Source organism: Cydia strobilella, chromosome 6 (genome assembly GCF_947568885.1).
Source record: "Cydia strobilella chromosome 6, ilCydStro3.1, whole genome shotgun sequence".
Lineage (NCBI taxonomy): Eukaryota > Metazoa > Arthropoda > Insecta > Lepidoptera > Tortricidae > Cydia > Cydia strobilella.
In genome coordinates this window covers 7,149,301-7,173,239 of record NC_086046.1, presented here as the reverse complement: position 1 = coordinate 7,173,239, position 23,939 = coordinate 7,149,301, and the positions used below count along the sequence as shown (strand labels likewise).

Sequence of the window (23,939 nt, the reverse complement as noted above, 5' to 3'; positions counted from 1 at the left end):
TTTCTGTTTATTAACTAAATTTATAAAACAGGTGGAGGGTAGAGGTATTATTTATAACCTCATAATGTTGCAGAAGAAAAATATATACCGAAAGCGAATGATTTTTTATTGAGTACCTATCATAAAAAAAACAGTTAAATTTTATTACATTACAAATTGCTTTAGTAGTAAATTTCAAAATCACAGACCGCACAATCTCAGCTTAGGAGCACCGTAAACAACGTGACGATCGCAGGTAAGTAAGTAAGTACGTTGTAGTATACACACAAAATAAAAATACGGAGAATTCCTCCAGACAATGAGAGAAAAAAACAAAGTTCATAGACTCTAGAGGCTAAATCCTTTAGGGCCTTCGCAGCGGGAAGTCGGGTCCTTATCTTAAGTTAACTTTTTGAGTAGAGAAGACGGAGTGGGGCGGCGCAGCGCCACAACACTGCGCACCGCCACCGTCGCACTACGCCGCGCCCGCGCATTCGAAACCCGAACGAGTCCGATTCCATTTTCAAACTTTTAAAATGTTTTCGTTTACAGTGCTGAGGTGAATCTGTGAATAACATCGGTGCTTGCGATTGTGCTTTGGAACGCATATTTTGTGAAGGATTTATTTTCGAGTGGAGCAACCCTTTAAAAATTTAAGGTAAAAGTTTTGTTTTATACTAAAACGTAGGTAATATCGGAGTCATTTCAATCCTTTTGACATATTCATCTGTAGACGAAGAAAATACACAAATAGTAGTTTAATATTTTTAATAATTGTGCAAATGCCGCAAAAATTTAATGTGAACGGACAGGTTGCAATCGCGCTGTCAACCCGCTGCACGTTGCAATTTGGTTTGAGGGTAATTACAACACACGTCCAATGGCCGACACTTTCACGACGTTGCATAGAAAAGGGTATCTAGAACGATATCTATAGTATCTATACTTCAAATTAGCTGCTTATGTTGGCCGCAATGGAAAATCGGTGTTTTCACTTAACACAAGACCTTGCGGGCAAGGAGAACGCAGTCTAAATATAATAATAGGTGCATAAGATGTTATGTTTCCTTTTAAATTCGTGTTTTAACTTAGCACCTTGAAATATATATTTCAGGCTACTAAGGTATTAAATAAGTAGATGATAAATTATGGTTACATTCCGGTAAATAAAGCCAAATTGCTTCAGGTTAAAAAGTCGACAGTAAAAAAGTACACCGGAAATTATCTGGCACTTTTGGCTCGTACTCGTAATGTCCGTCGTTACGTTACCAAAAATATTCGAGACAATCGACACTTGTGAATAACTACAGTTTTATTTCATTTTAACTAAAATCGGTTTCTCAATCAATAATGGATCTTATATCTACCTACCTAAATAAAATTATGTCTAAACATAGTTTTTGTTTTATCAAACAAAAGTTGACATATAGGCTGTTACATAATAATGATGATGATAAGTTACACACTCAAATTGAAAGCACTAAGTCCTTGCAGATTTTCAATAATGAAATAAAGCACATAATAGGTAACTGAATTAATTTCATGTTTTATGTAAATGAAACGGTACGGACTTAAGAAATAAATAAAAAATTGGTTCAATAACTTCACCGACAAGTAACTACCTAATTATCGAAATAACCCGCATTTTTAAATATGTGGTTGGATATACCACAATAATACCTACCGAGGACGAAATATGTATAAGTAAAGGAAATAAAATATAAGTAGATACTCCTAATTCTGACATAAATATTATTTAAACCCGTTTACCCGCTCTGCACTAGCCATCGTGGAGCGCTGGTGCATTAACAACGAACTCACAGTCAACCCACGCAAGACGGAGCTGGTTATGTTCACCAACAAACGCAATTTGGGAAACTACCGCCTTCCCAAACTGTTCAATACAGAACTCCAACTATCTGCAGAGGTAAGGTATTTAGGGGTAATACTCGACAGCAAACTAAATTGGAGCAATCACTTAAACAGCAAAATTGACAAAGCTACAATCGCATTCTGGCAATGTCGTAGAATGGTTGGTAAAACCTGGGGACTAACTCCCAGGATAATTCTATGGCTCTACCAGGCAATCATACGACCAATAATAAGCTACGGCGCGATAGTATGGTGGCCACGCACCAAACTATCCACAGTGGAAGCTAGACTACAACGACTCCAGAGGCTGGCCTGTATGGCGGCCACGGGCTGCATGAGAACAACACCAACTGCGGCCCTGGAAGCCCTACTGGGCCTGCCGCCGCTGCACCTCTTTATACAACAGGAAGCGCTAGCTGCGGCGGTACGTCTCAAAAAATCTAATCTCTGGAGACCGCCTAGGGTGCCACACACCGAGATCCTCTACGAGGCCATAGGTAAGGAACCGCTAATTGAGGCGGTGACTGACAGGATACCCAGGCAATTCGTCTTTGACAAAAAGTACAAAATACAATTACACGAAGAACCCCATGAAGGACTCAACCCAAGGGAGCTGAGAATCTTCACGGATGGATCAAAGACAAGGTCAGGCACTGGCGCTGGGGCATTCTCAGAGGACCTAAACATACACATCTCGACACCACTTGGTGCACATAACACAGTCTTCCAGGCAGAATGTATGGGCATCATAATGGCAGCACACGCAATCGTCTCAAGGAAAGTACTGGACTACCCCATCCGCATACTCTCCGATAGTCGGTCGGTATTACAAGCCCTGCAAAGTTATACTTTGACCTCAGGGCTAATCTACGAATGCCACAAAGCTCTATCAGAGGTATGTACCACCAATAGCGTAACTCTGCAGTGGATTAAAGGACACAGCAACTCGCGAGGTAACGATGCAGCCGACATATTAGCAAGAGGAGGCTCGGAACTGAAGGTGGCAGGACCGGAGCCAATCCTACCTCTGCCATATGCCTGGCTCCGGAACATGCTGCGACACAACACCAAGGTAAAACACCAACAGTATTGGACTAACCTAGGTACCTGCAGACAGGCGAAGGAAGCCCTCCCGACGATCAACCCAGGTCTGTCACGGAGGCTGCGACTGCTGAAGAGGCCACAACTCCGGCTACTAACTGGAGCCATAACTGGCCACGCCTCACTAAACAAACACTTACTAACCATGCGTGTTACAGATAGCCCCCTTTGCAGGGCATGCATGGAGGCAGAAGAGACAGCCGCCCACGTCATACTCGAATGTCCAGGGGTGGCAGAATACCGGGCACAATACCTCGGTTCGCCGGGGTCTCTCCCAGAAGTCGTCGGCAACATCAAGGGTCTGCTAGGCTTCTTGGAGGAGTTGGGTTGGCAGGAGTAGTGCCGGCAACCCATCACGCAAAATAGGCGCATCGTAAGACGTCGAGTTGCGGAAACCTAGCCCGCGAACACCTATAACCTATATTATTTAAATTATAGTCAAGTTACGACTTCCCTATACTTTTACGAAACAAAGTTAGCCGCTAATATGTATATTAGCGTTTTTTATTAATTTAAATATTAACTTGAAATTCAGTGATGACCTCGCACAAAAATAAGAAGTCACTCAGATTATTAAGTATCAACGAATTTACTAATTGCCGCTTCGTTTACAATAAAATATGTAGTTTTTTTCTAGGCGCCTTTGTAGTTTCACCAGTGTATATAATTTAAGTACATATAAGTAGTAGTAAACTCCATATGTGGATGCGCAAAGTTATTTTGACCTGGTACCATCGAGATTTTAGCTTGTCTGAGGGCCTACCACGAACACCGAAATTCGCAAATTGCGGGCATTTTTCTTTTTAACTACGCCTTAATTGGAGTAAATGGTAAGATGCCCGCAAATTGCAAACTTCAGTGTTCGCGGTAGGTCCTCTGCTCCCTCATGGACTGGCTCTGGTCGTCATTTTCGTGTTGCATCAAACGTTCTCGACATCTTCCTCTCTGGATTTTGGCCCTAGATGTATTTTTTATACGTGAGTACAATATTACCATTACCTGCTGTGTCTGTACGTTTTACTTTTTTTGATATTCTGGTTTTTGTAAGAACTAGGTTACTTAAACAGCGCTAAAAATTCGCTGATTTTGTTTAACTATGGTATCTGAAGTTACATAAACTAATTACAGTCATAGATATACCCTATCCTATTGTAAGTACAAAGTTTCAGAGCAAACTAGCTACTCGTCGTAAAATGAGAGCGTAACTACGTTTGTATGGAGAACTGAGCTTGCCGGGACCCTTAAGGCTAAGCAGACAAATTGGCGAAATAAGAAAAGATAAAAATACTTATGTTCATAAACTTATATTGACTGGGATATAGACCCAGCTCAGCGGGAGGGAGCTCATAAACAATACAAAAGGTAATCATGCTCTATATCCCGGTCAATATAAGTCTAGTGAAACTAACCGTGAATCATTCAAAACACTTATACTCTAATACATATATAAATACGAAACATATTGTTAAAGCTATGAATCTTTCAATCTAATTTAATAAAAAAAAAACAAAGCATAGCCTTCAGGTCTAAAATAGAGCATTTACCAAAACCACAAATTGTATCTATATATATACTAACCTGTGGTAGAACTGGTAGAAGCCACTAGTGAGGTACTAACTAACGAGTTTAACGACCGACGGGTCCTAAAATTATCTAATATACATAATGTGCGTGGCTCAATGAAGATATAGCAGCTGTCAAGAGCCCTTGTTCTACGACACGTTTCCTGCCTTAACACAGTTATAGTCTAGAAGATTCTCTATTTATTATATCTTCTTCTTTATATTTAAGAGTTGTGCTCTTGTCGGTGGAGCAATCTCCAACTCGTCCGGTCTTCTGCCAACTCCTTAACCTTCTGGTATGACACGACCTAATCCTTTTCTTTTATTTGGTTGAAATATTTTTTCTCTGTCTTCTTCTTATATTTATTATATAAGTAACTAAAATATATTCACTAGTCAGACTAAGATAACTCTGCATAGCATTTGCAATGACAAATCTAACATTAATAACAAATTTCTATGAAAATATTACGGTTACAATGACACTCCCTAACTTTGTTCCTATTCAAATGTATGCAAAGTTAGCTCAGACGGACTCCACTTACATATTACGTTGTACCTACTCTTCAATCTTCATTGCATGTTGTAAGGACTACGGTACTCAAAGTATCGAAATTTCTCTTCCTTACATATGTATTATTTCATTTGTATTATTCATAGCAGAGGTAGCAATAAAGAAGAGTTAGCAATACTAGCAGAGGTAGCAATAGGTAGGTAGCTCAATATCTAACTGCCTCAAAGATTTAGTTTGTTCAGTTGACAAAGCAAGGATAAGCCGAATATAATGTTTAAATACGTTTAAAGAGGAAATCCTTCTTCCTCTATTGTTCTATTCTGAATACGTTTCTTTCTGTTTGCATTTATCATCCTAGCGTGACGAAAGCATTACTGTGATGTACCATATTTGGACTTCTATGCATTTTGAGCAGTATTACTAAGATATTAATGGAGAAGCATGAGTATTATGTAGTTTATTCCCTGTCAGCTAAATTGGATAAAATCAAGTTAAATATCTTTATTTTAGACTTGATGTTCTTTGTAAATGTATGCAAGTATATCCGCACAATGTTTTCACTTATTACGCTATATGAAACTCGATGATTGCACAAATACTCATTATTACTAACCAGTCTTCCTAAAGATTGTAAAAGATTTCTAAATGTTAATATGCTCTCACAATCTACTTGAAAACCTAGATTATTGCAGTAATTATTTTTTCACAATATCGGGTGGCATTACGCCTAATTCGTTGCAGCCAGGATTGTGGATGCCACTCTCGAACATTCGCAACGCTCTTGCGCAGCGTACGCGCTTGCGCACTTGTGTTGTATGTTGTTCCAATAGTCTACCGAGCGTAGGCACTGACCACTCTAACTTTGTACAAACTTGTCAGTAATAATGCATACATATCCCTAATAGGCTCCATTGACGTAGCACTTACTTGGTATGAAAACTTAGCGTGGTCCGACTCTAGGCTCAAGTATAAAGGCAATGTAATCGTTTGGCATTATATAAGTACAGTAACAAATATAGAGAAATCATAAATCTAACTCCAGAGAATTAATACACTTAAGAACATACAATGTACCTACTTAGGAATGTCAATAAACTGCCACTGACTGGTTCGTAAAGAAATCAAGAAGAGGGTAGCTAAAATTAAAAAACGCCATGATGGTTTCGCACTGAATATGTTTTCTTTTATATCTTAGCATTAATATTTTATGTATGCATCACATTACTCATACAGGACATTCTCATTGTCAAAGATTGTATCCATGAGATAACGGTTTTTCTCTTCGTAGTATGCACGCATAAATAACTAGCTCCCGCCCGCGACTTCGTCCGTTTTCAGTATCTTACCCTATGAATATTAGTACCAATTGAATTTCCAAAGATTATTTCTAATGGAGTTTAGAAAAAATTTAGGGACTACCTTCAATAGTTTAGGCATCGCATTTTCTGTCAATATCTGTATATAATGCGACCGATTTATGTATTTACAATTTTCTTAACCACTAGGTTATTAGACAGCGAACTTATAATGGTTTGTCTGAACTATCGGCTTTTCCACGCTGCATGCGCTATCACAATATACGGTCTGGCATCATTACTAGCGCCTTGGGCTCTATTGCCACTAAATTCCTGTCTAATAATAAATAATGCATGTACTGCGAACTTTAGCTTGGACTGACACTTGACAATAGGTCATTTAGAACTTACGATACTATTACTAACTATAAGTGTTACTATGTCAATATTTGACTCAATCATATATTTTATAGGTGCCCATACATTGGAGCTTACAATACCTACTAATCTAAACAAATACCTAATCTAAACTTCTAAAGCCGTCTTCGTCTATTATCAAAATAATACAAACAAACAAGTAGGTATAAATAGTTATAGTTCAGTTAACAACATAAGATTTATTGAGATAACTTAAAAACACCTACTTTACAAAAAAACTCTGTTACATAGAGCGCATGAATTAATCTCGTATTATAGAAAGCTGGTGGGATTGAAACTGCAGCCATTATGCTAACCTATTAGCGCGCCTTTTACGTAATTATAAGAAACAGTCTAATGACGCGTTTGATGCACTAATCTTATCGATTGTTATGAGCTTGTAGCGTTACATTATCTTGTATTTAGTCAGACAAATGTTGTAGTTTCTTTTTTCATAAGTATATCATTTGTCGTCAGTTTATATACTATTTATATGTCTTACTGCTGGGCACATATTTTTTTTTATGAAATAGGAGGCAAACGAGCAGACGGATCACCTGATGATTACCGCCAGATTACCCAGCAGTAAGACATTTAAATAGTATATAAACTGACGACAAATGATATACTTATGAAAAAAGAAACTACAACATATACAAAGAAATGATCTACTCTACCTTCATTGATCATAATCCTACCCTAAGTTCGTCCGATTTGTGGCATCTTGCGTTTAGGACATCACATCACAAAGTACGAGCACAAAGTTGGTACCGTAAAAGCACCCAACTATACTCCATAAGCTCAAAACTTTGGTCCAAAACTAACTCAAATATCTTCGTTCAGGTGTGACTTTTATTCGAATATCGTATTTTTATGGCAAGATATTCATAAAAATGGAAGATAAAACTTAGACAAATCCAAAAATTACATTGGTTACATATTAATTTTGTGGACCACAGTTGTGGTACTTGACTATAGTTGTGGGGTTTTACGGTATGGACAGAAATGTTAGGCTTCTTCATGATGTTTTCCTTTGTTGTTAAGTCAAAATATAAATATTTGTAGGGACCCTTTAGTTATCTACAGTTTTTTTTATGAAATATGTACTTGTCGGGGCTTCTAACCTCCGTGGCGACCTGACATAGACCGACTGACTGACTGGCTGACTAACATACATAATATTTGGAATATTGGAACGACCGACATCTAAATTCAAAATTAGACATGACAGCCAACAAGACCAGTGGACGACTAGTTCTCGACAGATAGCGGACGACGACAGACGCTACAGTACTGTTAGTTAGCAAACGAGCAGACGAGAACAAAAAAATATTACCTAATTAGTAAAAAAACAAAGGACAATCTGACTGATTTATGCGGCAGATTTTTAATTACTTTATAAACTATTGAGATCCTCATTCTTGGCTAATGATGGCCAATCAAATGCCGAACATTATCTATTCGATGCTGTTAATTATCGGTGATTTCTTGTTGGTATTAACATTAAATTGTATACTTATTAATAATAATTTATGCGAATCTTAACAGTGAAGATGAACATATAACAATGATGTATTTTAGGAACCGAGACTTGTCGCATGTGTTTAGCTGGTAGGATGAGGCTATTTGAACTACGTAAGAAAAAAAACATAAGCTTTCAATCCCTAAAACAATTTCGTAATGATGAATTTTTACAGATTTTGCTAATGATTATTAAATGTTCAATTCAGCTCGTGTTTTAACCGTGTTGTAAGTTTAACGCAAGGTGAATGTGAAGAAGACCGTATAGTAGGTAAGACCGTCTACAAGCTCTTTCTGGCTTCTAACTCTTGCGTATGTACACATAATCCACTTATAGAAAGGCTTTTCCTTTCTGACTGTGTGTCTGAGTGAATCAAGTATACAAATACGAGAGTTCTTGCCCTATGACGGTCTTCCCAACCAAAAATTTTATTTTCTCCACATTGACCTTAGTCGTTTGTTACTTTGACATTTTAAACATGTTACATTTCAATAATCTATATGTATAGGTATAGGTACAGTTACCTCTATAAATAATCTTTGTGAGAAAGGGATGAATACTGCATACTGCTCGCACATATTGCATTCGTTTTCTTTTAGTCATCATGTCATCATAACGAGAAGACTTTTAAATTCTTATGTTAGTATTTTACTGAACCATGTTACGTATTTTACAAACGCTAGCGTGCTTATTAATAACAATATAATCGTGTTCTACTTATAATATAATTAAGTGACTAATTAGTATAAGTATTGAAATAGAACACGAGTCATGGAACTAGGTTTCTTTGTTTATAAAACGTTGATAAACGTTAATGTGACTCGGTAATCACTAGCTATTTAACAAACTACTAATTAATTTAGCCTATTAATATACTTAATTAAGTAAATATAGACATTGCTATCCTTGAATTATGAATATGTCAGTTTTAGACAAACTACAAATTAAATGTTATTTTTATAAAATAAAAAAATATATATATAATTCGGCTAGAGTCGCAAGCCTCTTAAATCATTTGCGATATATAGTCAAAGTCAAAGTCACTATGTTAACCAAATTAACCAGAATCAGTCACTCTGATGAATCAAATAGAAATGAAGACTAAATATCTTTAGCAACGTCGAACTAGCAGGCACAACGCACTACTCTCATCTTAGCGTATTCCCAAAAGAATCTTTTGCTCTTCTTCCCGGCTTTTTTTACAACACCATTCATATTTTTACTTAAAAGTCGCTACGATTATTGTTACGTGTGAATAAAAAAGTATCTGGCAGTAGACCAGTGTCAGCTGATAGTGTGTTATGCAAAAATTGATTAAGTAACGAAGCAATCTTGACTTACTTTCATCCATATCCGACCAGAAGTAACTTTTTGCCCTACCTCTATACTTAATAAGATTGTTGCTTTTTATCCATACGATCAGATTTCTACTAACAAAATTAACATCTGATCAATTTGGTATACTGATTCAAGCTATTGTGATTGAATAACGAGACAACATTTCAGTTTTGTAATGCGTGACTTTGTAACTTGTATTATTCGACAATAATAATAACGTAAGACTTCACTCCTACTTGATTTTCAATTTCAATATATGTATTTTTGAAGGTTAGCTGCAACAGAAACAATACGTAGGTAAATACCAAATTAAATACTATTTTCCTAGATATTTACGTAACGTATGCATTATTTACGTATGTATTTCAACACAACAGTAATGATGAATATGTATAAAAGGAATGTTTAAAGCATATTTGATTAGAGTCCATACATCCGTTATAAAACGTTTAATAATTACGTTAAATAGCAATAGTCAGTACATAAAAGCTACTACTCTACTTTTCATATTTTTCGCCGTATCGGTGAAACAAAAAGTTTTGTTTACGAACGAGCGACCGAAGGGAAGTGAAGTTCTTACATTCAACTTGGAACACACGGCTGGCTAGGGGCACGTCCCGGCATTTGGATGTTTTTAAGCTGAACTATCAGAGGATAGTTTGATGGACAACTTAAGTAAATTTGTTCTAATTTAAATGAAATTCGGTAAACGTGTCACATGAAGGCATTATACATATTTTAGTCATAATATTATGAGCAGGGTCGATCAAGGGGTTATGGAGCTAGAAGAGCGTAGAAGGCCAAAAAGCTATTTGTGAGGGGTCTTGCAATTCTGGTCATCTTATTTGCAGGAAAGTATGTTCGAGTTTGGTATCAAATGAAAGTGCTCAGTTTACAGTGTACTTAATCCAGTAGCAGCTTACAAAATACACCTATAAGTATTTCAGATTTATGTTCCCCTTTCAGCACTCTAAATAGTTTAGTTTCTTGCGCTGACACAGCATAAAACTCATTCAGTAGTCCATGACGGGAGCAATCCATTCACGAATAAACTGCACAATAATTCGCCGAAGCTCAGTTTTATATCATTTTAACGTCATATTAAGATTACAAGTTGTTGCATAAGTGGTATCGCAAGCAGCGTACCGAAGCATGCATACGCAAAAGTGCAAATTGCGAAGTAAGTTCAGCTACGAGTTGCTTGGAATAATTGACATGGTAGGCGTCATACTTATCACTTATCTCAAGCCTTTTATTTCATACAATATCAGTGGCAAACAAAAATACAGCCTCGCTTAATTGGCGCAACTCGTGTCTCGCTTTAAACGGGTAAGCAAAAGAGGAAAAGCGCGCACAGGAGGCGTATTCTGATAATAAAAAATGGTTATGAATTATATCTGTCAGTGTCAAAAGTGACATTTCTGGCTGAAGAAATTTTAACGCTCACAGACCGTATTCATAATAAAACCAAGTGTTCAGAGAAGAAATTTATCACCCGTTATTACAATCAGATTACGCCTCCGGGTCATGACGAAATTGAACGGATAACTGAATTACCAATTCAAAAATTGTATTCCCCCTAACTGTTTTCGCAAGTCTGCACGATGAATTTCTATTATTTTCATTTTTGTCTTTTATGGAACTACAATTATTCATATAATTTATTCCTACTTTATAATGTATCGCTTTGATAAAAAAAAAAAACTTGTACCTACCTACGGAAAAAAGCTTGTACCTAAGGATTATTTATTTAAGCATAAAAGTTGAATAGTCATGATGTACGTATACCAAAATGAGGGACTAAAATCTTGTAGCATTTTAACCGTGTTTAACAAATATGTAATTATTGTAGCTTGGTTTACCTTATTAATCCAAGCTTAAACAATTAGGTATCCTAGTGCAGTTATCTGTAACCGGACTTTGCCAAACAAAAATGTCAGTACAGTATATAGGCAAAACTAGTTTATTTCCATTCAAAAACAACCATTAAATACATATACAAATCGGCCAACGCTATTACGATTGCTATACCTGCTAGTCTTTTATAAAAACCTCTACCTGCTTTGAAAGGAGAAAAGAAGTCAAAGTCGGCAAAAGGTTGTGTACCTCTTACAGCTGGCAGCCGTGTGTTGGTCCTTATTTATAACCTATTGTTGTTATCGTACGTACCTGTTAGAAATTTGAAAGTCACCGAACAAACGGGTAAGAAGATCTTGGTGCCGTATGAGCGCATAATAATTAAATAATATTTCCAAGCATATATAATTTAGGTATTAACCAATTGAAATACCCATACAATTGAACGCACTCGACTTGTTTAATGATTCTATGCCCAACAAAAATACTTTGATCAAATACTGTGAATAAATAATAAATAAATTTAGTAAATAGTTACATAATACAAAACAATACTAGTCGAAACAATCGAATAAGATTGTCTAAATAAGCAATGTATCTGCATGTGAATTTTTACAACTTAAATATTATATATAATATATTTATTTGTGATTCTCTGTTGTAGACTGTTATTTTTTTGTTAACGTGCGATCTTCTTCATACAATTTTATAGAAATGAAATGAAACCTAAATTTCAAAGCATTAAAAGTACCCAATGTAACCCACAATGCCAATTAATCCATGCCTGTATGTGTCCCCATTGAAGTCCTATGGAACCTTTTATATACGTGCTCATTTGTGAGCTGGTCACGTTTTCTTGTATAACAGTGACGTTAACTTATTAAGACGCGCGCTGCCAACTGATTGGTTTCGAAAACTGATTGACTTGGACCAAGGTTAATTGAGAGCAGTTCCGTTACAGCCCTATAATCGATAGTGGGAACTTTACTTTGGACTTGTTCTAAAGCAAAATCAAATACGAAATATAGTAGAAATTCGCTAATCCGGACAGGCAAGAAACCGGCCGTTGATGGATTTTAGAGTTTACGGACTGTCTATCATCTGCAATTGTTTTATGCTAATAGGTGCCATATAAACCATGTGTATGGTATAAATGGTATCACCTATACATATTACTTTATCACTACACTTTATAAAACAGTCCCCCGCCGCGTCTGTCTGTGTCTATGTATGTTAGCGATAAACTCAAAAACTACTGAACGGATTTTTATGCGGTTTGCACCTATCAATAGAGTGATTTTGTGTAACCTGTGCGAAGCCGGGGAGGGTCGCTAGTTAGTAAATAAACTAAAGATAAATTTATGTATTTATGAAAATATTATTTTAATGAAAGTATGAAAATACACTTTTGTTTCACATTTTCATTTTGAAGACACGATCTCTTTGTCGTGGAAGAAATATAATTTCGGGACTATCAGTCCTTTTTTTTCCAACCCAATGAGACAGTGCCCCGCGCCGCGCCAAGACCGTCCGGATTACAGGGACCAGCATTAGCGAGACTACTGTAGTACCTACTTGTAAGTTTTTATAATCACACCATTCTATGTTGTAATTTGTAATCGTTTTCATTGTCATTATTGAACAGGACGGCTGGCTCTTTATGAGTTAAACAATATTATTTTAACCTTGTTCAACCTTAATACCATTCAGTTTTCAGATACGGTCATATTTTTATTCCTATATAAATATCTTAATATATTTTTTGATGGTGTATCAAACCACATTTTAATTTTAAGAAATCTACTGCTACATTTTTGCGTAAAAATAGATATAAATTAATAAAATAATTATATTGTATGAGGTCCGCCCAAAACACGCATTGATGATGATAATTTACGACCAAACATAACATACTGTCGAGTACCTACATAGATACGAAGGGCCTCAACCACGTTTGCCTTGCAGTAATCATTTAAAAAACAAGTTTTAAACAGATAGTATACCTACACAAATGTACATTTATGGAATAAATTATTAAGTATACCATTAATCTTAGAAACCTACTTAGCGAAGTGATACTTAGGTCCAAAATGGAAGCATAAATAGGTACATACATTGAACAGTCAGAAAAAAGGCAAAGCATAAAAACAAGACATGGATAAAGAATTAATTATTTTGACGAGGCGATTGACCTCCCAACAATTGAAGAATTCTTTTTTAAATATGAAAGTTTAATTATTTCCCAGTTCCGAAAATACCACATTTATCTTTCTTTTATCGATGAGCCCAAGGCGAAGGTGATTATTAGACCATGATTGCGACATCTGCATGAGCTTTATTCCATTGTCTCAGAGATTATAATCGATTGATGGAACTCCATAATTGTCCGGGGGAATTACGAGTGATATTTTCATGACGGAAGCTCGGAACTACTCGGAAGTAATTATGGGACGGTATGCCTAGGTTAGTAATTTGCGCATCGATCGAGTCGGATAAGGTATTCGAACTTATCAAGGATGGTTACCTACAGTGTTTCGGTCGTTGACGTATTACTTGTTTGGGCATAATAGGTCGGCGAGTTGAAGGTACTAGCTAGTAGCTAGCGAGGTTTAAACGTTCGATGTAATTGTTTTTGTCGTCAGCCTATATTTGTCGAAGGTACAGCAAAGAGTAGTATAATATATAGGAGAGGCACAGGCAATTTCTTATGAACGAGATAGATTGGTATAGACCCCATGCTAGCCAGGTGCAGATTGGAGACGTTTAAAGGTTTCTTTCATATGTAGTGATTAGATGTATCCACAGCAATTTCTCTGTTGTTTTCTATACACAGTGTCATGGTTACTTAATAATCAGGTACCTACAGATATTGTAGGATATCATTGGCCACAGCATCTTTACAGATGATAGTTGCAGCGACTAGAGGTATTTGAGGAGATGTCTACAGTCTACATCGACTGCGGTGACTGTAAAGACCAATGGCTGATCGGCATTTCTTGCCGCACCGATCACAGATGTGTCTTGACTCCTGGGGTGGTCCAGCAGCTCTGCGAATTCGTTTCTGGTTAAGGTGATCCAACCAGAGCTCGTCGTGCTTTGCCATGCCTTCCCGCAGGTTACGACGCCACTCGGGTCTCATCTCCGCGCGTTCCTCCCAACGGTTAGTTGGAATGCTGAAGCCATTCATGTCGCGCTTACATGAATCCTTGAAGCGGAGAACGGGGCGACCAACCGGTCTCTTAGCTTCGGCAATCTGTCCGAGCATGACTTCACGTGGCAATCTGTCAGAGTCCATTCTATGAACGTGTCCCAGCCAACGGAGTCGTCTCTGTTTCAGCATAGCCGTTATGCTGTAGCAATTGGTTTTAGAAAAAACAGCTTCGTTTGTTACTCGATCCCTCCAAGTTACTCCTAATATGATTCGGAGACAACGCATGTGAAATGCGTTTAGGCGACGCTCTTGCTTGGAGTAGGTGGTCCACGTTTCTGAAGCGTACAGCAGGATGCTAAGGACATAGGCTTGATAAACGTGAACCAACGTGAACCAATGTCCACTACATGGTGAGTCGGTTGTTAGTCCAAACTCGTTTAGAGAGTTTGCCGAAAGTTGTTGCAGCCCTTCCAATTCGAGTATCTATCTCCCTGTTGTTGCAGAGATTTGATGTCGTGGTGGATCCGAGGTAACAGAAATGATCGACAGACTGAAGCGGTACTTGATCGAGGGCGATTGCTGTTGGTATATTGGTGCCCTGAACCATTATTACATTTTTCTTGGTGTTCACGCTCATTGAAAAACATCGGCATGCATGGCTAAACCTGTTAATCAGCTCTTGCAGTTCTTCTTCTGAGTTGGCGATGAGTGCAGCATCATCAGCATACAGCAGTTCCCGGGCTAACACATCATACCGCTTCCTAGTTGATTTCAGGAGGTTAATGTTGAATAGCTTCCCATCCATTCTTGTATGGAGATGCACTCCGACATCGCATTTATTATCGCAGGATATATATAGTTAATTATATAATTTTACTAAATTTATACATAGTCTCTACATATAGGGTAAGACCTCCAGTGAATGAACACTTAAGCAATTATCCAAGTTTGAAAAATAATTTCTCAGCATTCATTAATAATTTGAATAATTAATTGCAATTTAATCAATCCTCATTTAATAATTAAGAAAGTAATTTCTGCGATTTTTTATTACTTTCATAGTTTTTGAGTTATAACATTATTTATCAAAACGTACCCAAAAACCTAATGAATGAACAGGAAAACTAGTGAATGAACACCGCAAAATCCAGTGAATGAACATAATTTCGGTCTTTTTAATCAGCATAAAACGACATTTTAAACACAAAACCCGTTTCCAGCTCAATTCTAGTAAGTATAGCGAAATCGTTCATATCTTTTTATCCCCTCTATTTGATATTAAATATATAAGAATGTAATAAAATCATAGTTATTCACCAATAACACAGAAATCTGCTACATATTAATAAGAAAAAGAGAATCAATATTTAAAACAAGAAACAACGTGCATATTTTGATGAAAAAAGGTCCGGCTCAGCAAATAATGCTTAAAATAATAGACTTTTCATTCCGTTGTTCATGGTTACATTGTTCATACATAGAATTAGTAGAAACCCAATGAATGAACAATCCAAATTTTGTACTGTTCATACATAGGCATGAAAAATCTAGTAAATGGACTAAGAAAAATCTAGAAATTTGGTTTGTTCCAATACTGGCTGAATGAATCAGAATCGTTTTCTATGCAGAATCACAAAAACAAACTCAATACCATTTCGTTTACATATAAATTTAGAAAAAAATGAAATCTAGAGGACACCAGTGAATGAACACACCGCTCATTTACTGGTTTCAGAACATTTGATAAGCCAGTAATGGAATTCTAAAAAATAAAGACTTAATCGCATAATACGCCGATAAAGTGTGCATTTATAGAAGGTTTAACTCTTAATCTATCCAAATAACTAAACTTTGTACAGGTAAACATTAAATAAGCACTTCATATGTTGCTCTAAATGTACACTGTTCTTATCTGGGATCTAATTTTTCCATACAAAACTTCAAAACTAGAAACACGTAAACTTCAAACGCCAGTCACATTCCAACTGGTTGAAAATAAATTTATGACGGGTTGCCTTTGCATAGGAAATAAAGTTGTTTATAAGAAAAAAAATACGACAAGTGATAGAAATTGCTATATTTCTTATTTTAGAAAAAAAACGTGAATTTGTTCATTCACTGGGGGGTGTTCATTCACTGGAGGGTTTACCCTAACTAAAACTTGTTACATATTTATTTCCAATATATCAATAATCCATTTAAATTGTTTTATTTCATGAGTACCTATAATTACCCGCGGTAATCAGAAACAGTATTAACTTGTTATAAACTCGGCTATGAAATGATTACTTTGCAAAACATATGTTAAGTTACGTAAAATCTATTGACCTCTTATAATACATGTGTGTGTCTTATAATAAAGTCAATGATAAGACTCTAAACAAGTTATTATTTCGAGTTTTATGACGGCGTTTCACGTCTCAATAGTCAATACATACGATGATTCTAACTTAATATTAAAATGTATTTTCTAACAAGCAAGCCCGTCCTTTGATTTAACGATTTGGTTAAGGTCGCCATTAAAGTTTTTGTTAATTCTACTATAATCTTCTTATTATGCAACCGCATTAATATTTAATGAGTCAATAAATAAATCATGGCTGCAGCGCTGTCGGAAGACGCGAAAGATCTCGATTCTGGTTCGTTCCCATTCAAAGGTTTCTAGGATCAGGGTTACCAGAAGGAACATTTTATATGGCTAGTTAGAAATTTAGTTTAAAAATTTACGCTCTTATAATAATTTTCATTTGGTCATTTGTAAATTGTGAGACCTGTCGCCTGATACTATGAAATAACTTATGATTTTTATTGCTCCGTACAAAACTTTGTTCACGGAACACCTATGGGATCACTTTCGGTCTTGCGAATCGGTTTTTATACATTGTTCAGTGTGTGGATTTTAATGAGATTTAAATGTTAAACATTTGGCGGTACGTACTGTTATAATAAAAACCGGTCAAGTGCGAGTCGGACTCGCGTTCCAAGGGTTCCGTACATTACACAATTTAAAGAATGTATTTTGTATGTGAAACGTGAGTGAAATGTCTTTAAAAAACCCGTAGGGGTCGGGTCAAAAACTAAGTAATTAAGTCCGACAAGCGTGTTGACTGCAGTTTCTAATAGGTTTTCCTGTAATCTATAGGTAAAGATCTATTTTGTGTATTTTTTTCAAAATTTTAGACCCAGTAGTTTCGGAGATAAAGGGGGAATCGTCATTTTTTGCCTATTTTCTTGAATAACTTCTAAATTGTTTATCCTAAAATTATAAAAAAATATATTTGAGATTAGCACATTGAGCTCTTTCATTTGATATATAACACGATATAGTTTGAAAAACTTTATTTTTTAATTATCTCATTTACCCCTCAAAATTGGCCCCCATGTTTAAAATTCATTTGTTTACGTTACCTGTCCATCTTTGGGTCACAAACTTACATATGTATACCAAATTTCAACTTAATTAGTCCAGTAGTTTCGGAGAAAATAAGCTGTGACAGACGGACAGACAGACAGACAGACGCACGAGTGATCCTATAAGGGTTCCGTTTTTTCCTTTTGTGGTACGGAACCCTAAAAAGGGTTCATTTTTAAGAAAACTTACACTTATTAACCAGACTCCCAGTCACTATTGTTTTTTTTTTCCAATCAGAGACTATGTTACGACTTGATACATTAGTACAGCTTGCCAACCCTGTCTAGGATGCTCTCTCCCGAGGCTCCTAACACAATATACAATGAGCACCTCAAGGCATATTTAGATGCTTAGAGAACAATGCCATGAGGATTAAATCGGAGGTGCCGTTATACTAAATTATAAATACAAAGTCTTAAGGGATAAAGTTGGTATTCAAATAGGGGCAGGATTAAGAACCTAACGAATTTTACATATTAAGTTTAACGAATTTTACATAATAAGGATGTAACATTCTAATCATTTTTAATCGTTTAGTCCTGAAGATTTTGGACAGAGTAGTATATATTTTAAAAGAATACTAACTCTATGCATGAATATAACAGTTGGAAATGTATAGGTGTTATATGTAACTAAAGCTACCTACATTGATTTAGTAGTATCTTACTGACATGACAAATTTATTAACTCTTACTTTGAGCGATTAGACCGCCTGTTGTGTACCTCTTCTTGAGTTGCTCTATTCATTGTACCTATTTAATTATTTTCTGTATTGAGGTGTGCAAAATAGTTATTTACGATTTACGAGTGCAACTGCGAAAAATAGGAAATTCGCAACGAGTGGCGAATTTTAAAACACGACCGAAAGGAGTGTTTTAAATCGACACGAGTTGCGAATTAAGTATTTATTCGCACGTGTATCGTACAACCTTTTACAGTACATATGGCCATTTTAATTTTCGTGTAGTTACGTAATGTGCTTATTATAGCACCGGTGTCGTAATGTAGCACCAGATGTACTGTAAAGAGTATTTGTATTGTATCTTTTAAAAATTCGAAAGAAGAAAACCTATCTAGAAAATTATTTTTGATTTGATGATGAATGATGATGATTTTAAATACCACATAAATAATGTACAAAATATAAATTCAAACGGCGGCATCATTTCCGGTGAAATCATTCATTCAGCAAACACCGCTTTCGGAATAAACATGATATTATTTACACGAATAAATATACAAAATGTCCATCAATATGTATATGTAATTCGCGCAGCCTAATTTTACGGCCGCTTAGATCTGCGTGTTTCGGATCTCCACGCGACGACCCACTCAATGACAGATCGAATACAGATAACATATAATACAGCCTTCCGCACTACACGATATGGGTTTGTAAAAAAAACATAATTTCCTGTGTAGGTACAGTCATCTCCCTTTTTGGTAGCTTTACATTTAATGTTTCAAATATTATTAGATCCTACAACTTTGGGAACAAATCTAATTATATAAATATTTTACTCTGTGTTATTTAACTACCCTACTAAATATATACGAATTTCATCAGAATTTCATACAAAATAGAAGGCCTAGGCCGGGAAGTTTTTTTTAATTTTAATGTATATATGGTATTATAATAGTCTTTATAGGGCTGTATCTCCTAAACCGTGTGTCGTAGCGCAAAAATAATAAAATTTTCGTTCCCCTTTAAGGAACCCCTAATTAATATTTGAAAAAAAAAAAAGAAAAAACTTTATAGGGCTCTTCTGGGCCGTGCGTCGTAGCGCAAAAATAATAAAATTTTCGATCCCCTTTAATACCCCACGCACTGAATAACCTGTCACATTAGGACATGAAACAATCATCATCATCATCATATTTATATTATTATTTCATTGCATGTTTGAGAAAAGCACTATACATATACCGCGGCGTGAAAAAGGATTGCCGGCCTCATAACTCATAACTATTCAGCCTTACTACGTTCAGTCGTCTATTCTATTCGGCCGGCAACCCCTTACGTTACGGCCTTTATTAAGCTACAGAAAAGTTAAATTATAACTTACATTTGTATTTTATTACCTTTGTAATTAGATTACGGTGAAAACGTGTAGGTGTGAACGTACTATCAGCGACAATATCTCCGCTACCCTGTTCGAAGAAAGCTGTTAATGATGTAGGTTATAATTATAATATTATAAGCTGAATCTACAGCCGCTCTGGCCATTAAATCGGTATCTGGAGCTTAAGTAAGATATGCCAGATATCACTTATGCAATTCCGATGGCGCCAGTTGATAACCACCATACAAATGTTTGTTTAGATTGTTTACCTGTGTTTAAAATGCAAACTTAGTTAATAGGTCAATCGTATTAATTATGAACAACAAAATTTGCTTTTTTTGACCAAGCGTTAGCCAAGGTCTCCGTTTCAACTTGGGCTTGATGCTTTCGTATGTCTGGATGTTCTCCTCTACAGGTCACAATTCTCAACCGATTTTCATGCAATTTTGTGGGCAAGTTTAATAATATTTTGCAATTATATCAAAATGGCGTAGCCACACTTCTATTCAGTTTTAAGAGGAAAGGGCCGCTTCTCCATACAAACGTAGTCCCCATTTTCCTCTCTGGATATTGACATTATGGAAAATATTTTTCCATAATTTGATGTATGTACATATATTAACCATAGCTATGCCCCTACGCTTGACTTTTTTAGATTTTTTTATTAAGTCAAAATTAGGAGCGAAAAACAGATTTCATACAAAATTACAAATGCTCCTATGTATAATAATTAAAAATTCAAAAAAATCAAACGCCATAGCTGCCGTTGATATACAACAAATTATGACAAAATATTTTCAATAATGTTAATATACCGAGAGGAAAATGAGGACTACGTTTGTATGAAAAGGCGATTTCGCGCAGGTCCTCCACTTTCGTCTTAAGCTATGCTCGCGAGGTATACGACTCACAGATCCACTAGTATATTCTGATTAAAGAAAATATAAAAAACCTTCCTTAAGAAGATAATTATTTATCTAGATTATACCTATTAATATCTGTAGTAGCAATCCATTTTATGAATTTACTAATTCTATTTCCCGTTTTCTCTAAATTAAAGTAGGCAGTAATGGATTTCCTTTATTATTTTAATAAATACACGTACTTGCAAATAACGCACATATGGGAACTACCCAATTCAAAGCAATATTTACACAACGTACACATCACACATAACCTATAGATTGTCCGGAAAAAAGTGACAGAAACCAAATTACAGTGTGACTACAAAAAGCGGAAACGTAGGCAGTGGAACCGTGGTGTAACTTGCAGTTACCGCGACAATTCTCTTCAATTTAAGAAGGTAGTAAGAAGATACCCGCGGTAACGATAGAATAGCTGAAAATTGGCGAAATAGAGTTTTTACTTCTTTGCATATAGAAATCAATTTCGCATGGCGTGGTTAAATCAGATAGGTTTTCAAACGTTATTGGTACTGGCTTCGAACATTCATGTTACCTTTTTAATTTGGGTAAAGCATTGCCACACGGCGGGAACTCCGGCGACACTCGCCCCGTGTAAACATGCCTTTCATGGTACAAACCGTTTCCGCGGAACTTGCGTATGCGTTTCAATGATAAATGGATGCCTTTTACAAACCACGTAATTTTGCACAAGGACAGAGATTAATTTAAGCTTGTTTGGTTAGTGACGTAGTGATTTGTAAGCTGTATTCAATTACATTATAAATCACGTAGGTACTTTTGCACTAAGGTTTTATTTTACGTACAGACACCAAAACTATTACTCCTTATTTTATTTTTTTTCAAAAAAGTATGGTACAGTCAGCTGCAGAGAAAAGGCACCCCCCTGCATACAAAGTTCTGTAAATTAGTATGGACGTGGGGTACCTTTTCTCTGTATATTTTAAACTTAGTTTCGCCCAACTTGCGTTTAACGCAATACTTAATACTTATATGTATGCAGGGATGCTAAGCTAATAGTTTAACTGACTGTATTTTACGCTTAAAATGCCGCGTTGAAATAAATAAAAAGTGTGTGCGTGTAATCTTTACGCGCGATTTAAGTAAAACTTCTTTGACGATGACGTTAATCGCTATGTTGGCACTTTGACGTGTGTCCTATTGTGCGTGTGTCACGTTACTGAGCGTTACTTCCGTCAGAAAAAAATCTGATTTACCCTCTAGTCGCACCTACAGAAGTTTTACTTGAAGTAAAAATTAAAACAAAAGAAAATGTTCCAGATTAAACATAGAAAATACACATGAAACTTCTTAGCTTTGGCTAATTTAGTTATAATATGGTCTAAATTCTAATATGGTTGCTACTAAATAACCCTTATTCCACTATTAGCCTCTTTCCGCAACTTCATCAACATAGCAGTCGTTGACTTGCTTAGCCACCGCCTTGCACTGCTTAACTTAATACCTAACTGTCGTCACCCCCGTAATGAATAGCGGTATAAAAAATAACCTTTAGATTATAAATAAGCCACGTGTGTGCCAATTTTCATCCAAATCCTTTCAACCGTTGATGGTGAGCAACAAACATCCAAAGTACCAAACCTTTGCGTTACATTAAACGTAGGATGCCAGTTGAAGTCGGTTACGGCACAGGTGCCTGATCGTCAGTGAAAGCGTCCTGACCTACGACCAGCCACAGTTTGCGTAAACGTCGTAAGCGTCGCTACGGACCTAGTCGGAGTGGTCGGACCCGTTTTTGTTTCTGAACCGTTCGAGCGTGCACGCTTCAACATTTGCACGCAAATGCATTCCGTGATATAAAATAGGAATGGCATTGGAACTTATAAATTTGATGTATTTTTATCATCACTGTGATGTTGAAAACGAGAGATATCATATTTAGATTTCGTACAGTTCAAATCAAGGTTTACCACCATAGTTACCTTAAAATATGACAGTACTAAGTAAAATAAGATATTTATACATTGATGGTAAAGTGTGCATTAGGCTTGAGTTTGAGCTTTCAGTTTTTGCCTTACAGCCGACCTGGATGGACTGTGGAAACAAATTCTATGGAATAAGCCTGCAGTCCTTAATAACACACGTTTCTATACGGGAACGCACACATAAACACTGCAGCGTTGCAGTTGAGATGCAGTCCGTTTTTGTCAGCCCATAGAAGATTTTGCTAGTTGACTGTAATTGTAGCTGCAAATCACTGATAGCTATTGATTGAAAGTTCTTAGGGACCCACTGATTAACAGTCCGCCGGACGATATCAGCCTGTCAGTTGTTCGGAACTGTCAACTTTTTGTTCTAACTGCGGCGTCCGGCGGACTGGTAATCAGTGGGCCCCTTAAAAGGTTGTTATTATATTTACGTTAGGCTTTTGTTAACGTTTCCGGTAGGGTTGTAATGAAAATGAACCAGGAAGTTTTGTGCGGCCTTTATTTTAAAGTTGATTATACTTTCATAAAACGTCAAGATCATTGACGACATAGCATCGCAATTACGGAAATAAGTTTATTGCTCTGTTCATTTTCATTCATATTCATTTATTAAGTCTCGCCATTATTACTACGGTTATCGGCTATCGGTTTGTAAAATAAGCAAAAAGATGATAGAAAAACAAGTTGATTCACGCAAGCACAAGTCTTAATTATATCCAAGATTTTATAGACACATGCATGACGTACTCGTAAACTATTTAATCGTTGAACACAAGACTATTTCATCGTAAATCAGGTAATCCTTATTGAACCATTAAATTTTCACCTGCTAGAATTAACCAGTTGAAACATTACCTTTTAAAAACTCCAACAAATCATATGATACGGTTTTTTCAGAATTCACAGACTATTTGATAATAAATAACACTTACTGTATCGCCATAAGGTTCTGCGTCCATCATCATATGCCGTTCTTTCAGCGCG

The 23,939-nt window shown here is 36.2% G+C and overlaps 2 protein-coding genes across 2 annotated transcripts in view; both read left to right on the top strand.

Moving 5' to 3' along the window:
* The first annotated feature begins 201 nt into the window (after positions 1–201).
* LOC134742361 (patched domain-containing protein 3) overlaps positions 202–23,939 on the top strand; it is a 58,460-nt gene continuing 34,722 nt past the window's right edge. Inside the window, exons 1-2 of the mRNA XM_063675445.1 lie at positions 202–235; positions 532–637. The gene's annotated coding sequence lies outside the window, so the exon portion shown is untranslated. The remainder of the gene's footprint in view (positions 236–531; positions 638–23,939) is intronic.
* Positions 2,009–7,539, top strand: LOC134742327 (uncharacterized). Its single transcript, XM_063675376.1, has 2 exons — positions 2,009–2,666; positions 7,475–7,539. The coding sequence occupies exons 1-2, from the start codon at positions 2,009–2,011 to the stop codon at positions 7,537–7,539; spliced, it is 723 nt and encodes a 240-aa protein (XP_063531446.1).

Bases quoted from the DNA above. Each gene is read 5' to 3' on its own strand.
- LOC134742327 (XM_063675376.1), top strand. From the start codon at position 2,009: ATGGTTGGTAAAACCTGGGGACTAACTCCCAGGATAATTCTATGGCTC. The intron at 2,667-7,474 runs GTCGGTCGGTAT...TCTTGCGTTTAG, and splicing joins CATCCGCATACTCTCCGATA to GACATCACATCACAAAGTAC.